Source organism: Cricetulus griseus, chromosome 3, assembly GCF_003668045.3.
Source record: "Cricetulus griseus strain 17A/GY chromosome 3, alternate assembly CriGri-PICRH-1.0, whole genome shotgun sequence".
Classification (NCBI taxonomy): domain Eukaryota; kingdom Metazoa; phylum Chordata; class Mammalia; order Rodentia; family Cricetidae; genus Cricetulus; species Cricetulus griseus.
Genome location: NC_048596.1, coordinates 244,334,526 through 244,350,284, shown reverse-complemented (window position 1 = coordinate 244,350,284; position 15,759 = coordinate 244,334,526). Strand labels below are relative to the sequence as shown.

General features: G+C 46.5%; 1 protein-coding gene across 1 annotated transcript; it reads left to right on the top strand.

Annotated features, from left to right (window-relative positions):
* The first annotated feature begins 585 nt into the window (after positions 1-585).
* On the top strand, positions 586-8,033 carry Prss16 (serine protease 16). Its single transcript, XM_027409479.2, has 12 exons — positions 586-652; positions 727-893; positions 1,780-1,879; positions 2,004-2,133; positions 3,216-3,339; positions 3,514-3,591; positions 3,676-3,723; positions 4,213-4,503; positions 5,186-5,327; positions 7,461-7,640; positions 7,718-7,863; positions 7,977-8,033. Exons 1-12 carry the CDS (start codon positions 586-588, stop codon positions 8,031-8,033), a joined length of 1,530 nt encoding a protein of 509 aa, XP_027265280.1.
* Positions 8,034-15,759: the final 7,726 nt, after the last annotated feature.

Here is a 15,759-nt window from a genome sequence, read left to right as displayed (position 1 = left end):
CCTGCTGTGTTCATACACTGTAAGGAGTTTTAAGGAAAGAATGGTTGGATTGTGTAAGTCAGAGAGGGTGGTGGAGGTGATATGGGAAGCCTGGAAAGCAGATAATGTAAAAATCTGGGACCAAAGAACAGAGGGGAGACTGATTGTTGGGACAACCAAAGATGTGCTGAGAGGCAGCGAGGGAAGACTAAGGGGAAAATGAGGGTGCAAGAAGAGGTGCTGAGGTAAAAAGGAAGAAAAAACTGGAAGACAGTAAAGCAGGAATGGGGGGGTGGGGAATCAACAGAGAAAAGGCTGACTGTGGCCAGGAGGAAAATGAAGCACAATAAGAGGAGATGGAGGGGCTAGAGGGAAAGAGCCAGGTACAAGGACTATCGCTTTGTCAGCAGCCAGCCTCTACAAACTCTAGCGTCTGGCTATGCTTTAGTGGATACTAAGGACGCCTAACCTGCCAGGAGAGGCGTCCCGCAAGAAACATGAGCTTCCCATGAAGGCAAAGCCCAGCCATGAGGATATATTATAGGTTTTCAGTGACAGAAAAATAGAGAGTACCTGAGCCTTTCCTTGCACAGAGTGCTGGATAGAATGGCAGTCAAGGCTCCATGGTTGGGTTTCTTGCTTCTGGTTTCCCTCTGGGGGCTGTCAGATCCAGGTAAGAGGGGGTTGAGGGTCAAGTAGGGAGACCTACAGAGCACAACCTAACTCCCATGCCTTCCTGTTTCACAGCCTTGCTTCTTAGGCGCCTGAGAGAACACATTCAGAAGTTTCAGGAGAGCTCTAGCATGAATCCGGGTTTTGGTTTAAGCCAGGGTCTTGTGGCTGTACCCAAACAAGGGTGGTTAGAGCAGCCACTGGATCCCTTTAACACATCTGATAGACGAACCTTCCTGCAGGTAAGGCTAGTAGAGGAGGCCATGGTTCACTGTACTATCTGTCAGTCAACTTGCTCTATTCCTAGTCTGTGTCCCCTGACTCCCTATCCCCTTCTTTTTACCTTGCCCTACACACCTGCAGTCCCAGAACTTGGAGGATCAGGAGTTCAAGGTTAGCCTGGGCTCCATAATGGGTTTAAAGCCAGTGTAGATGACATAAGACTGACTGGGGGGCAGGGGGCAGGAGATTTTAACATGTAGAAGTTCAAACTACCCTTGAAACCAGTAGTGACAACAGATGTTCAAAAATCACAAGAAGGAATAAACAAATTTTACTTTTCTATTGCCTCTCCTGTACATAATCTCCAAAGGTTACCCCACTATTCCTAAATCTACTTAGAGATTAACACTGCTTTGCAGAATAGCAGGTGCCTACCATGCACCAACCAGATCCCTCTGTCCTGAGGATTTAAGAATAAAACACACCGGGCAGTGGTGGCACAAACCTTTAGTCCCAACACTCGGGAGGCAGAGGCAGGCAGATCTCAGTGAGTTTGAGACCAGCCTGGTTTACAAGAGCTAGTTCCAGAACAGCCTCCAAAGCCACACAGAGAAACCCTGTCTCGAAAAACCAAAGAAAGAGAGAATAAAAACACAAATAAAAACATCTGCTTTTTTTTTAAGGAAAAATAGCTTATTGAGCACACTGCAAAACCACAGCAAGCTGGACAGTAACCAGAGCTCCCACCTCTGCATCCCCAAAATATCTCCTTTAATAGTTATGCAACCTAGACAAGCCCAGCTAAGACACCACTAAGTGGAAGAAGAGACTCTTAGGGAAAAGCTGGAGTGAAGGAAAAGGAGTCAGGATGCTGTGTCATTTCTTCTCTCTCATCCCCACTCTTAGCGGTACTGGGTGAATGATCGACACAGAGCTGGCCAAGATGCACCGGTTTTTCTGCACATAGGGGGTGAGGGCAGCCTTGGGCCTGGCTCAGTGATGGCAGGTAAGAAGCAAGGTTTGGGGAGCCGGAGACTAGGAAGGGGAACTGCAGGTGACAATATTGTAAGACCTCAGAAGCCCCATAGCTCACAGCTTACCTCTGCCTCTCTACTATGTGCTCTTCATAGGGCATCCTGTGGCACTGGCCCCTGCCTGGGGGGCCCTGGTGATAAGCCTGGAACACAGATTCTACGGTCTGAGTATGCCTTCTGGGGGCCTGGATATGGCCCAGCTTCGCTACTTGTCCAGCCGCCATGCGTGAGTGAGGATAAGGAAAGTGTTTGAAATTACAGGACTAGAATGCTGTTAGTGTTTCTACGGCTGTGAGTCTCTGCTACTGTCCGCTATCATCTTGAGTGTCCAGCTTCCCCTCTTCTTCCCTGTGTTTCATAGTCTCTTACTCTTTCACCTGTCATCTCTAAACCTGTCTCTCTATTTCCATCTTTCTCTTGCCTTCCATTCTTGTCTTTCTGTCCAAAGAACGCTAAGCTCTCACTGTGGACTACTATTCCAGACCACCAGAATCTCTTAGCAACATTATAACCACATCCTGTTTCTGCCGTTGACTTTAATGTAGAAAACGGAATCCTGTCTGAGCATTCATGGGATCATGACTCTTAAGGTCTTTCCTTACATCTCCCCTGCTTCTCAGAAGTCTTTATAGAAGCTACAGGGTTCCCCAGTTAACTTCTGACACTCTCAGTAGCTTAGCTACACTCCAATTCTTGCTAGGCACTGACAGATACATTGTCTCAAGCTTTGGAACTTTTCTCTCTTCAAAGAGCAGCCTTTTCTCAGACATACGTAAGTCTCTCCTTCTGTGCGCCTCACTTCTGTGACTAATCCCCACCATTTCTCCTCCTAACATCTCAGCGGTTTTAATGCTCTCAACCAGGCTTATGTCTTCTTTCTGACTTTGTACCTCTCTTCGTCTATCGGTCTCCATGACTGTCCTTGTCTTGTCTACATCACTCCGTGTGTCTCCTTCTCAACCTTCTCTATAAGCTCAATTAGCTTCGAATAGACAGCCACATGGCATTGGCTGAGAACCACCTCAGAAAAGCTGAGGAGAGTGAGGTTTCTCCCAGCCCCCAGTTCCTTAGCCCATCCACTGCTCCTCATCTTCTGACTATCCCGGCTTCTTTTTATTTTTGTTAAGTTTTTAATCTAACGTGCTAGGAAACTTTTCCGTTCTCACCTAAAATGGGTATTGAAAGAAGGTAGGTGGACCTTCTCCCTTGACTTAGGCAGAGAGAAAAGCTTGGAGCCCAGTTTAGGTCAAGGGCCGGGTCTACACAGTGGCCCCAGGAGTGAAAGGTCCAACTTGCCCTCTTTTGCAGGTTGGCTGACGTGGCCTCCGCCCGCCAGGCGCTTTCCCGCCTCCTCAACGTGTCCTCCTCCAGCCCCTGGATCTGCTTCGGAGGCTCCTACGCTGGCTCTCTAGCGACCTGGACCCGGTTGAAGGTCCCTGGAATTCCATGAGTGGGCGTGGGTGGAGAGGTCCTCCCGGTGTCCGAACCAAGGATATTAGGGCGCACTCACCCACCGCTTCCTACCCATGCGTGCCACTGGGGCTGGAGAGGGATTCCGGGCACGGGCACCCCTCCTCAGCCCAGGGTGACCCCCCTCCTTTCGTAGTTTCCCCACCTAGTCTTCGCCGCCGTCGCCTCCTCCGCACCGCTGAGCGCAGTGCTGGACTTCTACGCCTACAACGAGGTAAGACGTAAGACGTCAGCGGTGGGGGGACGCCAGGCAAGGCCAGAGCCCGCACTTCCCTTACGTCCTTCATGCCCGCCGCAGGTGGTGGCCAGAAGCTTGAGTCAAGTTGCGATAGGAGGATCTCAGGAGGTAGGCGGGGGACCTGAAGTGTGGAGGAAGGAGAGGGAGCGGGAAGAGCTCCGGAAAGCCTGGCCAGAAAGGGGAGCAGCCTAGGGGCAGCCAGGTTGCAGAAGGCCTTAGCCACGGGATTCGGGCAGGTTTGGGAAGTGCTGGAACTGAAGACAGGAGGAAGCATCCAGAGAGGAGGCGCCCTGTGGGTGGAGCAGGGGGAAGGAAGTACAGAGCAGAGGGAAGGGCAGACTGGAGGGCAGGAGAGGAACCAGTAAAGGGCGGGACGGAGGAGGGGCATGGCAGGTGAGGGAAGGAGTTATCTGAGGGTGGGGCCTCTAGCTAGTCTACCTGAGTGAAAGTAGAAAGTAGAAACTTAAAGATGCGAAAGACTAGCAGGGAAAATTTAGAGAGGACATGGGCCTGGGGTGGAAACCGCCCCAAGAGGATGCGGTTCCAAGGAAGGGAAAACGCAGGACCCCCGCGAACGTCGCGTCTCGGTTTCTGAAGTGTCTCGCGGCGGCCTCCGCAGCCTTCGCGGAGGTGGAGCGGCTTCTGCGCGCAGGCCCCGCAGCTCAGGCTGTGCTGAGGGAGGAACTGAGCGCCTGCGGGTCCCTGGATCTTACTGAAGACCAGGGAGAGTTGCTGGGAGCGTTGCAGGCGCTGGTGGGAGGCACCGTGCAGTACGACGGGCAGGCGGGAGCGCCGCTAAGCGTGCGCCAGCTCTGTGGGCTCCTCCTGGGGGACTCCGGCAACCGCACTCACTCCACGCCCTACCTCGGGCTTCGCCGCGCGGTGCAGGTAAGCTACACGGACTCGGGCGCAAGCCAGGAGTTAGCCGACCAAGGCCGCGCATCCACCTCGGCTGAGCTCAGGCAACAGAAACCCTCTTATCCCTAGATTCCTCCTCAGTAAAATAAGGTTTGCTTCACCCGGCTGATAGTAAAATTGGCTTATTAAGCAATTTTACTTTAGATTTAGATACTGTGTCTAAATGTTAGAGACCATGATTATTATCTCTTTTATCTTATTTGTTCTTAGCCGCATCAGTGTCTTACAAACAGCAAGTGCACAATAGTATTTAAGATTGAAGGAGAGGGGCTCTGAGATAAGAGTTCTAGGGGTACCCCTCACTCTCCGTCTTACAGTTACAGTTCCTCCATCACTTTCCCTGCTCCAATTCTGGACCAAGTTCTTTAAGAATATCTTACAAAACCTGTAAGTTTCTCAGGCGACAGACACTATTAATACCCCACTTACAGAAGAGCAAACAGGTACAACGATGAACTCTTGCCCAGGGTCTCGCACACAGATGATAACACCTTGGACATATAGTTAGAGACCTCCCTCCCACTGACTTCCGACACCCAGGAAAACTCAGGAACTCACCCTTCCCTTGACCTGTAGCCCTACTATGGTGCCCTAGCTTGCTAGGCGAGGGAAATGTGTCTATGTATGTATGCACATATGTGTTGTCCCCTAGATAGTCTTGCGCACCATGGGCCAGAGGTGTTTAAGCTTTTCCCGGGCAGAGACAGTGGCACAGCTGAGAAGCACCGAACCTCAAGTGTCTGGCGTGGGGGACCGGCAGTGGTTGTACCAGACGTGCACTGAGTTCGGCTACTGTGAGTGACTGCCTAACTCCCAAACCAGAGCATCTTACAGATGGTCTGAACTCATGGTCATAACTAACCCAGACTCTTAGGCCCTGTGTAACCCCAGAGGTGTCTGGCTGGAGAAAATAAACAGTCACCTGGTGTGACATGCCTTCTAACACTCACACTTCAGGCCTCAACCTGGGTGTCCCTTCTACCTCCCTCCCTCCTTCCTTATGTTTCCTGTTTTGTATCCAGAAAGTCTCTAGCCTTGGTTAGTCACTGGGCTAGAAACGTTAGTTGCCTCGATGCCTCCTGCCCACTGTCCAGATGTCCTGTCAAGCACTGAGTCTTGCCCACTTTACAACCTATCTTCCCCTTCTCTACTGCATACTCTGTGGTCCTTCCAGAGGCCCCCACACTGCTGCCAGGATCCCTGGCCTCTTCTGGTGTCTAGACTTGAACTTCACTTGGACAGTATGACTTCTATACCATAGTCAGAGAAATCCTCCCATATATGAGATTGTACTTCAGTGACCCTAGGTTGGAGTTGCCAGACAGAATACAGGATGACCAGTTAAATCTGGACTGCAGAAAGCAAACAAACAAACATTGCAGATAAAAACTCAAACACTACATGTACAAAAGAAGTGGGGGTTTTGTGTTTCTGAATATAGGAATCCTGTATCATTTGTCAAATCTGGTCATCCTACCCTAGAATTAAGCCTTTGTTTTCTTTTCTTTTTTTTTTTTAAAGATTTTATTTATTATATATACAGTGTTCTGTCTGCACACCAGAAGAGAGCACCTGATCTCATTATAGATGGTTGACCCACCATGTGGTTACTGGGAATTGAACTCAGGATTCTGGAAGAGCAGCCAGTGCTCTTAACCTCTGAGCTATCTCTCCAGCCCAAACCTTTTGTTTTCTTTTGTGGGACAGAGTCTTACTATGTAGCACAGGTTTACCTTAAACTCACAGTATTCCTCCTGCTTCAGCCTCTGAGTGCTAACATGACAGGCATATACCACCATACCCAGCTCAGAGTTGAGTTCTAAATTTTTTCTGCACTTTGAAGACAAGTGAGGGTAGTGGCATGATGTAAACTGTTCAAATTCTATTTCCTGTCTATGTGCTCTTCGACAAACTTGGGCAAGTGCCTCACTGTGATTAGCCAGTTTACACATCCATAAACTGACATTAACAGCAATACTTTTCTTCTGTTGCTGTTACACAGCTTTGTGTATTTTAGGCTGCCCAATACACCAGCTTAGAAATTTGACATCTTGTGTTCAGTGTACTAGGATAATCTAGTCCCCCTTTTGTGTGGTTTGCTGATCTTCCAGTCTCACCACAAGATACCCTTTCCCAATATCTTCCATCATTTCTCCAGACAAAAACCTGTGTCCCTCCCGGTCTACAGAGTGAGTGCCAGGACAGGCTCCACAGCAATACAGAGAAAGAAACCCTGTCTCAAAAAACCAAATCAAAACACAACAAAACCAACCAAACAAACAAACAAAAAAAAACCCACCTGTGTCCTACTTCTATTATTCTGTGCTCTTTAGCACATTCTAACCTGATTGATATATATATCAACCCTTCTTCCTAAGTGCTATATAACAACACAGCATGGAATTACTTTGGTGGCCACTTTCTGCTCAATATTGCCTAACATATGTCTGAGTGCACTGTAGGTGGTCAGCAATTGGTATAGGAAGGAGAGAATTCGTGTGAGGCCAAGGAAGTGAGATTTACCCAAAAGAGTGTGAGCTATGGATTTTAAGTAGGGGAGACATGATCCAATTTGAGAGCCAGTCATTCCAGATTCTCCTTTCCCTCTAAACCTCTGCACTTTCTTTCTCTTTTCCCCATTGGCCATTTCTTCTTATTGTTTGGCTCAACAATCCAAATTTCCCAAGTCCTTATTCTTGCAGGATACCCTCCCTGAATCCATTGAGCTCTCTCTAGGAACCCCACCTCCTGTTCTTTTCCATCACAGCCCCACTTGGGGATTCATGATCTGGGATATGTGAGCCTGTCTGGCAGAACTGTGAGCTCATGGAGGTTACTACTGGGAGTGTTTTATAAATTATTATTGAAGGAGAGTAGGAGGCTGGCTATATGTATTCTTCATACTTAAAGGTACTCTGTCTCCACAGATGTCACTTGTGAGGGTCCTCAGTGTCCTTTTTCCCAGCTCCCAGCACTGCCCTCCCATCTAGATCTGTGTGAACAAGTTTTTGGTCTCTCAGCTGCATCTGTTGCCCAGGCTGTGGCCCAGACAAACTCCTATTATGGTGGCCAGACCCCTGGAGCCACCCAAGTACTGTATGTTAATGGTGAGTGTGCCACCAAAACCTGGCTCTGCAACATCATTGTAGCCCCAGCTCAATACCATCCTCTCCTTTGTTTCCAGGAGACACTGATCCCTGGCATGTGTTAAGTGTAACACAGGACTTGGGACCCTCTGAGCCAGCCATTCTAATTCCTAGTGCCTCCCACTGCTTTGATATGGCACCTATGAGGCCTTCAGACTCCCCCAGCCTCCGGCTGGGGCGCCAGGTAAGAGAAAAGGCTCTGAGTATTTTATATTCTCATTTACATCCTTGTTTGTATGACCCTTCTTTTACCAGTGCTGAGTTCTAACTTCCAGAATGTTCTGCACCTCTTTACAGAGAATCTTCCAGCAGTTACAGGTCTGGCTTAAAGATCTAAAGAAGAACCTGGATTGATGTGGGATCTTAACCCAGTCCTGTCATGGCAACTGCATCCTGGCATTTTTCCCTACTGTTCAAAAGAAATCAGTTGGTTTGGAAGGAGAAAGTCCAAAGACTTGGAATTCAGTGTCTGTTCTGTGTGCCTGTTCTTCAGTCATTGTCATTGCCAACTAGAAGTTGTGGTTTGTCACAGATCAGTGTAAATGTAGGCCAGTGATTATTGTCCTTGCAGGCATCCATATTCTGTGTGGTAAATGTCAGGGAAATATGGCTTTCCATGCTGGAGCTTTCTAAATTCTGCCCTCTTGCTTCTGAACTGGGCACCTACTGCACAGGACTCTACTTCTTAACCCTGTCTCTCCAAGGTCTTAGTCTGCAGTGGTTAATTATTGTCCACTTAACTAAATTTAGAATCACCATGGAAACAATTCTGGACTGTCTTTGAGGACATATCCAGCAAAGTTATACTGAAAGGACTCAACCTGAAGTGATGGTGACATCCCTGAGGTCCCAACTGTGTAAAAAGGGAAACTGGGCACCAGTATTCATACGTCTCTGCTTTCTGACTGTGGGAATAATGTGACCCATTGTCTCATGTCCCTGCCACCATATTTTTGCCAATATGATGGACTGTATCCCCTACTGTGAGCCAAAGCAAAACCATCCTTTCTTTCTTTCTTTCTTTCTTTTTTTTTTTTTTTTTTTTTTTTTTGGTTTTTCGAGACAGGGTTTCTCTGTATAGCTTTGGAGCCTATCCTGGCACTCGCTCTGGAGACCAGGATGGCCTCGAACTCACAGAGATTTACTTGCCTCTGCCTCCTGAGTGCTGGGATTAAAGACATGCACCACCATCACCCGGCAAAACCCCCCTTTCTGAAATGTTTCTTATTAGTTATTTGGTTGCAGCAGCAGAAAAGGGACCTAATATAGTCTGTTTCTGTCTTCTATGTGTTTTTATCTGGAGGAAATGGCTGCACAGTACTTCTCTCTGTCTCTTTTGGTATTCCTTTTAGTACCTTCACTCACTCACTCCCTCTCCCACAATCAAATGTCTGTCTCTAGTACTTCTTGCTTCCTGCCTGAAGTGTCTTGAGTTCAGGCTCATCATCCCTGGTTTGGGGGCAAGTCCCAAAGCTAACTTTAATAAGGCTGTACCAGAGCTCACTCTCTGAGCAGTGGCTACCAATAGTAGGAAGGAGCAAGTCCGGAATGGCAGCCTCTAATAAGCAAGTCTGGAAAGGAAGGAGGGTGTTGGAGCCTGCTCCAATGAGTCAGCTGGGTTACCTGAAACAGGGGGGTAAAGATAAAGAAGACAAAGACAACCAGACAGAGTCGGGAGGACTGTCGATTTCTCTCAGGACACCAAACAGCTATGAGTTTATTTCAGAACCTGCTTATATACAGACTAAAGGCAGAAGGCAGAACAAAGCACAGTATAATCAGTTGACCACCTCCTGATCCTGTCCTTGAGCCAAGGAACCAGCAGTCTCATCTCCTCACGTGTCTGGCTAGCAGTCTGAAGTTTCATTTTCTACCTCACTGTACCTCTCGCTGCATCAGCGGCCTGCATCTAAACTAGATACTGTGTTATTTCTCATTAATCAAAACTTTCTCACAGCTCTCAAGGAGACTGGAGCAAGCAACTTGTAGTCAGAATCACTTAGGGCTAGCCTTAGTTCTGCTCACAGCCCCTAACCACAATTCCTCACCAGATATAACCACCACACTTCCATTTAGCTATTTAGCATGTGTGCCGCTCTTACACATGGTGTGTGCTTTGTTCAAAGAGACACTACGCTCCCCAAAAAGAGAATCATGCCCTTCCTGCAGAATCCACATACTTGGGTTTTTCTCCTCCTCTGCTAGATGAGCCAGAATATTTTCTGCAAAGTTCCTTTCAGTTTGATACCTAGATGGGTTTAGCTTTGGTCTAGCCTCTCCCTTTAATTCTCAGAGATTCTGGAGAGAACTCACCCTGGAGGGTGTTAAAGGAGCATTCTCTTAACAGTGATATTACGGATATCACCAAAAGCTTAAAGGAAAAAAAAAAAGAAATAAAAATTTCAAGCATAGACCCCCTCCTTTGCCGACCTGCTCCCAAGAGGTTGTCACTCTCCCAGATTTGCAAAGCTAAAAATTAAATGAAACCACATCAACCGAAAAATGTCTGCTTGGCAAAGGAAACAACAAAATGAAAAGGCTGCCCAGGGGCTGGGAGAAAACATATACTAGTCACTGGTCAGATAAGGGGCTAATATAAAAACATCAGGAACTCATATTCAATAGCAAACTAGTAAACCAAGCAAAGCTGGGTGTGGTGATGCACATCTGTAATTCCAGTACTCAGGAGGCTGAGGCAGAAGAAGGCGTTAACCATCAGCCTGAGCTGTACACTGGTTGTCTCCATTGGAAGCACGAAGTTGTTACTCTCAAAATTTCTTAATTTTCTCCTTGTTATTCTCAAAAAAATAATTTGCAATCATAGACAGAAACCCGACTAAACACTTTCTAAAGGAAGCATAAGAGTGGCCAACTGGCAGATGATACCATTCTCTCTATCATTAATCACCAGAGAAAGCAAAACAAACCAGAGGAGTCTGCCAGGTCCTCCAGCAGGTAGAGCTGGGGAAGGGCGGTCCAGCCAGTCTCTTCCTGGGGCTGAGCCGGAAGGTGACTGACGATTCAGACCCTCCCCTCTGAATTGGAGACTTGTCAAAGCAGGATCTTGCTTTATTTCAACAGGCAGTAACAGGGCTGAGGTAGGGGATGGGAATCTTAGGATGGAGTAAGGTGACAGGAGGAGAAAGGGCCAATAATATTCCACCAAGCTGGTAGGTAGCTAGACAGGGGGCAGTTTTACATCAGGCCTTGCTGAGTTACCCCCTGAGTAACCTGTGGAGGTTACAGGCCAGAGACAGGTTGCCAAACTCAAGTCAGGCTCAGGTTACACTGGGCCTCGAATACAAGCCTTTTTAGGCCCAACAGGAGGCAGAATGCACACCTGTTGGGATGGCCACTGTTACTATAAGTACAAGAGAAAACAAGTTTTGGGTGAGGGTGTGGAGAAAAGGAAGCCTTACACATTGTTATGGGGACTGTAAATTACTACAGATGTAATAGAAAACACTATGGGCAAGTAGAAAAGCCTCAAAAATGATATGATCCAGCAACCCCTTTATTGTGTATGTTTACAAAGGAAATTTAAAAGTGTGTGTGGAGGGTGTGCATGCCTTTAGTCCCAACACTCTGGAGGCAGAGGCAGGGGCATCTCTGTGAGTTCAAGGCCAGCCTGGTCTAGAGAGTAAGTTCCAGGACAGGTTCCAAAAGCTACACAGAGAAACCCTGTCTCAAAAAAACAAACAAAAAAAGTTGGCAGAAGAAGCAATACCAACCAGCATCCTTCCTCCCCTGGGCTGTGGGACTTAACTCCTCCCAATGTCTGGGACAGGAATCCCCATTCCACCCACATCCACAGGGTCTTCTAGCCCATGGGACAGCAATGGGACAGGCTGTACTCCTAGGAAGGTCACCAACAATTGACCTCTTCTATCTCAGTGGTGGGGAGGGTAAAACAGGAAGAACTTTATTGCTTAGATTTTTTTGATTTACCTAGAGAAATTTGGAAGGATGCCATTTGTGTCTGGTGTCCTGGTGTGCACTTTCTGTAGGTTGGGAGACATGGGTTGGTAGAGTAACTCAGCCAGAATACAATGACAAAGTTGTGGATTCTAACAGACAACTAGATCTGTGAATATTGCCAACTTGCCTAGCCAAGAACAAAATGTAAATGCCCAAGCCATAGCTTAGTAATCAAAATGCTTCTACTGAGTTGGTGTGAGACTGGGAATGGAGTCCCTAGCCTCAATACCAGCTTAGCCTTTAGGAGATCCTGGATTCCATCACCAGCACCACAAGAAAGAACTTGGTAGAGTTTCTGGGAGAGGAGGGGTATGAGGCATGGACCAAATGTCGACCATTGCTGCAGACAAAGTTCCAGAATTTCAACATTACAGACTACAATTCTCCAGCATTCTTTTACTTTCATTTTTAAATGATTCTCATTATTGTGGGGCCCAGAACAGCTTAGGCATATTGCTTGTTACCTGCTGCCATTGCAGGCTTAATAAAAATCAGCTAAAAAGTAGGCCTGATTTTTAGTTTACTGGCAGACAGCCCCGGGTTCCAGTAAAAGCCATAAGCTGACGCCACCCAGAGAGGGTCAGCATCTAAGGGGAAGTACCTGATCTCTAAACATCCCAGCCATTAACTAAGATTAAATAAGATCACTGGATGTCCTTGAGCCCAGCATGTTCCTATTTTCATCTAGACAACCTAGACAAATGCCAGCCAATCGTGGTCTTGAAGCCTGAAAATCCCTCCACCCTCAACCTCTACCATGGTTTTAAAAAAATAAAAATAAAAAACTACTCCACCATGTCTGGGCACTCTCTGCTCCCAGCCACTATGTCTGGACAGACAACGGCTCTTTGCTTTTGTGCATGCCAAGTGCCTAGGCTCTACACTTAGCTTTTTCATAGGTTCTCCTAAGTCTTCATTAAGAAATGTCAAGAAGTAGCCGGGCAGTGGTGGAGCACGCCTTTAAGCCCAGCACTCAGGAGGCAGAGGCAGATGGATCTCTGTGACCTGGTCTACAAGAGCTAGTTCCAGGACTGCCTCCAAAGCCACAGAGAAACCTGTCTCGAAAAACCAAAAAAAAAAAAAAAAAAAAAAAAGTGTACCCTTTTTTCAGTAAACACTGGGCAGTCATCCCTGTTTACCCTCAAATCATTTCAATTCCCCATCGCACATCCCAAACTACCCCACCTCTCACCAACTCCACAACTCACAACTCCTCTTTGAGACTTGAATGCCTCTGGAGCTGAACTCCATCAGGTATGGGCTCTGGTTTTGTTTTGAATTCAGTAGTTTGGATATGTGCACTTAAAAGGAAAAATATAGAGCCAAGAGATTTTAAGGGGGATTGGGAAAGAGGACAGATGGTCATGAAAACACAAGGAGGACCACTGTGGAGGAGAAGGGAGACCAATGAAAGGAGAGCTCAGAGGGCAATGAGGAAGGGGATGGATAAGAGTGTATAATAGTCTTATATCTGAAAATTCCATAACAAAACTCATTACTTTGCATGCTAAAATAAAAGTAAAAAAAATAGGAAGAAAAGAAATATGAAGAATGAGATTCTTTGTTTTGATTTAGGAAAATTTTTTTTATTGCATTTGTTAGTGTGAGAGAGGTATGTGTGTGGATCACAGGCTATGTATGGTGATCAGTGGATAGTTTGTGACAGCTGGTTCTCTCCTTTGACTACCTGGATTCTAATATATTTTCTGTTCACCGATGCAGTAAGATAGATCAAGCAGAACTGAAAAACTGTAACAACAGGTTGATTTGAACAAAGAAACTCCCGAGTGAGTTCTCCAGATCCCGGAGATTCAGGCGTGAGAAGCTTCACCTCTGAACTAAAAGCAAAGAGACTTTATAGGTTCTAGGCGAGAGTAATGGCATGTCCACCACAAGCTAGATAGTTGCAATAGTCACCAAAAATTCGCAACTTGGCTTTTTGGCACCTTTTCTTTATTTGGAGACTCTGAACCTGGTGGGGTTTGGAGAGAGAGATAGGAATAGGGCTTCCCAGCTCTTGCAGGGGTGAGCTGGAGGTTCCAATGGAACATCCTACATGGAAGTCAGATTGTCAGGTTTGGTGGCAAGTCCTGCTACTCATTGAAAATTCTTGCCAGCCCCCCAAAATATTTTTTTTTACACACAACTCCTGCCTTTCGTTCTCTGATCTCCACAAGCATTTCATGGTGTGAAAGACGCTACCATACACAAACTAGATGTTTTAAAAAGAAATAGTTCACAAATAAGTAACAATTTACAAACACCTGACCCCACCCTCCCATCTCCAGAAAGCAATGTTTGTTGGTTTTTTGTTTGTTTGTTTGTTTGTTATTATTTCTGGTATATGTTCTTATATGGAAAAGGAAATTCTAGAAGTTTGTGGATGATTCTGTATGCAGTCATGATCTGCCTGCTCAAATGAACTGAAAATAATTAAATGCTTGAGTTAAGCCATTCACAGGCAGTGAAGTGTAGTAGATGTTATGTCCACTGATAATAGGTTCCTCTGCTGACACAGTAAACCAGATCAAGCTAAACTGAAAAAAAAATGTAACAACAGGTTTATTTGAGCTAAGCAACTCTTGGGTGGGGTCTCCAGTCCCAGAGATGGAGGCTGGAGAAGCTGCAAGCCCCTGTTATATAGGTTGTAGGTGAGATGTGATGATGTGTCTAACACAAACTGGATTTGTTCCCAAGTATGGTCAAAAGCTGAGTGCTTAAGCTGGGACTTGGGCTGCTGGTGGCTGAAAGATTCAGGCTTTAATGCCAATTGGCAATATCTCTTTAAGAGACAGATCCCCCACCACCACTAACAACAGTCAGGGCACACACAGGGATGTGCCATCACCACATCACCCACCACGCATGCATCACCCACCACGCATGCATGAGGACTCTGGGCATGCGTGGAACCTCAGTGCGCATGCACAGTCTTCCCTTTAAAAGTTCCAACTTCCCTGCTGCTCTCTCTCTTTACTCTCTACTCTCTCTGCTGCCTCTTCTTCGCTCTCTCTCATCTACACGCTCTCTCTGCCTCTCTCTGGCGACCAGCCATGGCGGTCAGCCATTACCCCTGTTCCTCTTCTCTCCTGGTCTCCCTACTCTGCCCGGCATACAATAAACTGGTTAACAAATGTCTCATCCACCTCTTTTCCTCTTTTTCTTTATATCTAAAAGCATAGCTGTAGCAACAGGGGAAGAAGTTGCAGTTGTCTCCAAGAATGCAGAAGTGGGCTTTTTGACACCTTTTCTTTGTTGCCTTGAGAGGATGGGGTTTAAAGAGAAAGAGACAGGAATGGAGCTTTCTGGATTATGCAGGGGCAAGCTGGAGGTAGATGTTTGGTGCCTTTTGTTCTAAAATTTATCATAAGTTAACAATATGGCATGTATTATCTGCTGAAATTTTTTAAAGACAGTGTAGCTTGTATATGACCCAGGCTAGTTAAGTACTGAAAATCCTCCTGCTTAGCCTCCCGAGTCAGCACAGACTCACATGTTTAGCTGTTAAAATCTTTAAAGTGATGTGTTTTCTTTTCTCACAAGAATTTATTTTGGGTGAACAAGGTGGCTCAGAGGTTAAGGATACTTCTTTCTGCCAGGCCTAAAAACCTATGGTAGAAAGAAGCCCACCCCCAAAACTTTCCTCTGACCTTTATTTGTGTACCATAACATGTATACACACACACACACACACACACACACACACACACACACACACACACGTAGACAAATACAATAAGTAAATATATACATGTACTTTCACTCATGACTGTCCAGGCCCACAGAGATGGCTTTGCTTATCTTGGCTTAAGGTCAAAAACTACCCTTAGTCTTCCAAGGTTAAAGTCATAAGATCTAGCCGGACGTTGGTGGTGCACGCTTTTAATCCCAGCACTCGGGAGGCAGAGGCAGAGGCAGAGGCAGAGGCAGGTGGATCTCTGTGAGTCTGGGACCAACCTGGTCTACAAGAGCTAGTTCCAGGACAGCTTCCAAAAGCCACAGAGAAACCCTGTCTTGAAAAACAAACAAACAAACAAACAAACAAACCAGAAGGTTAAAGTCATAAGATCTAAATAAAGATCTAAGGTGTAGCTACTGTAGG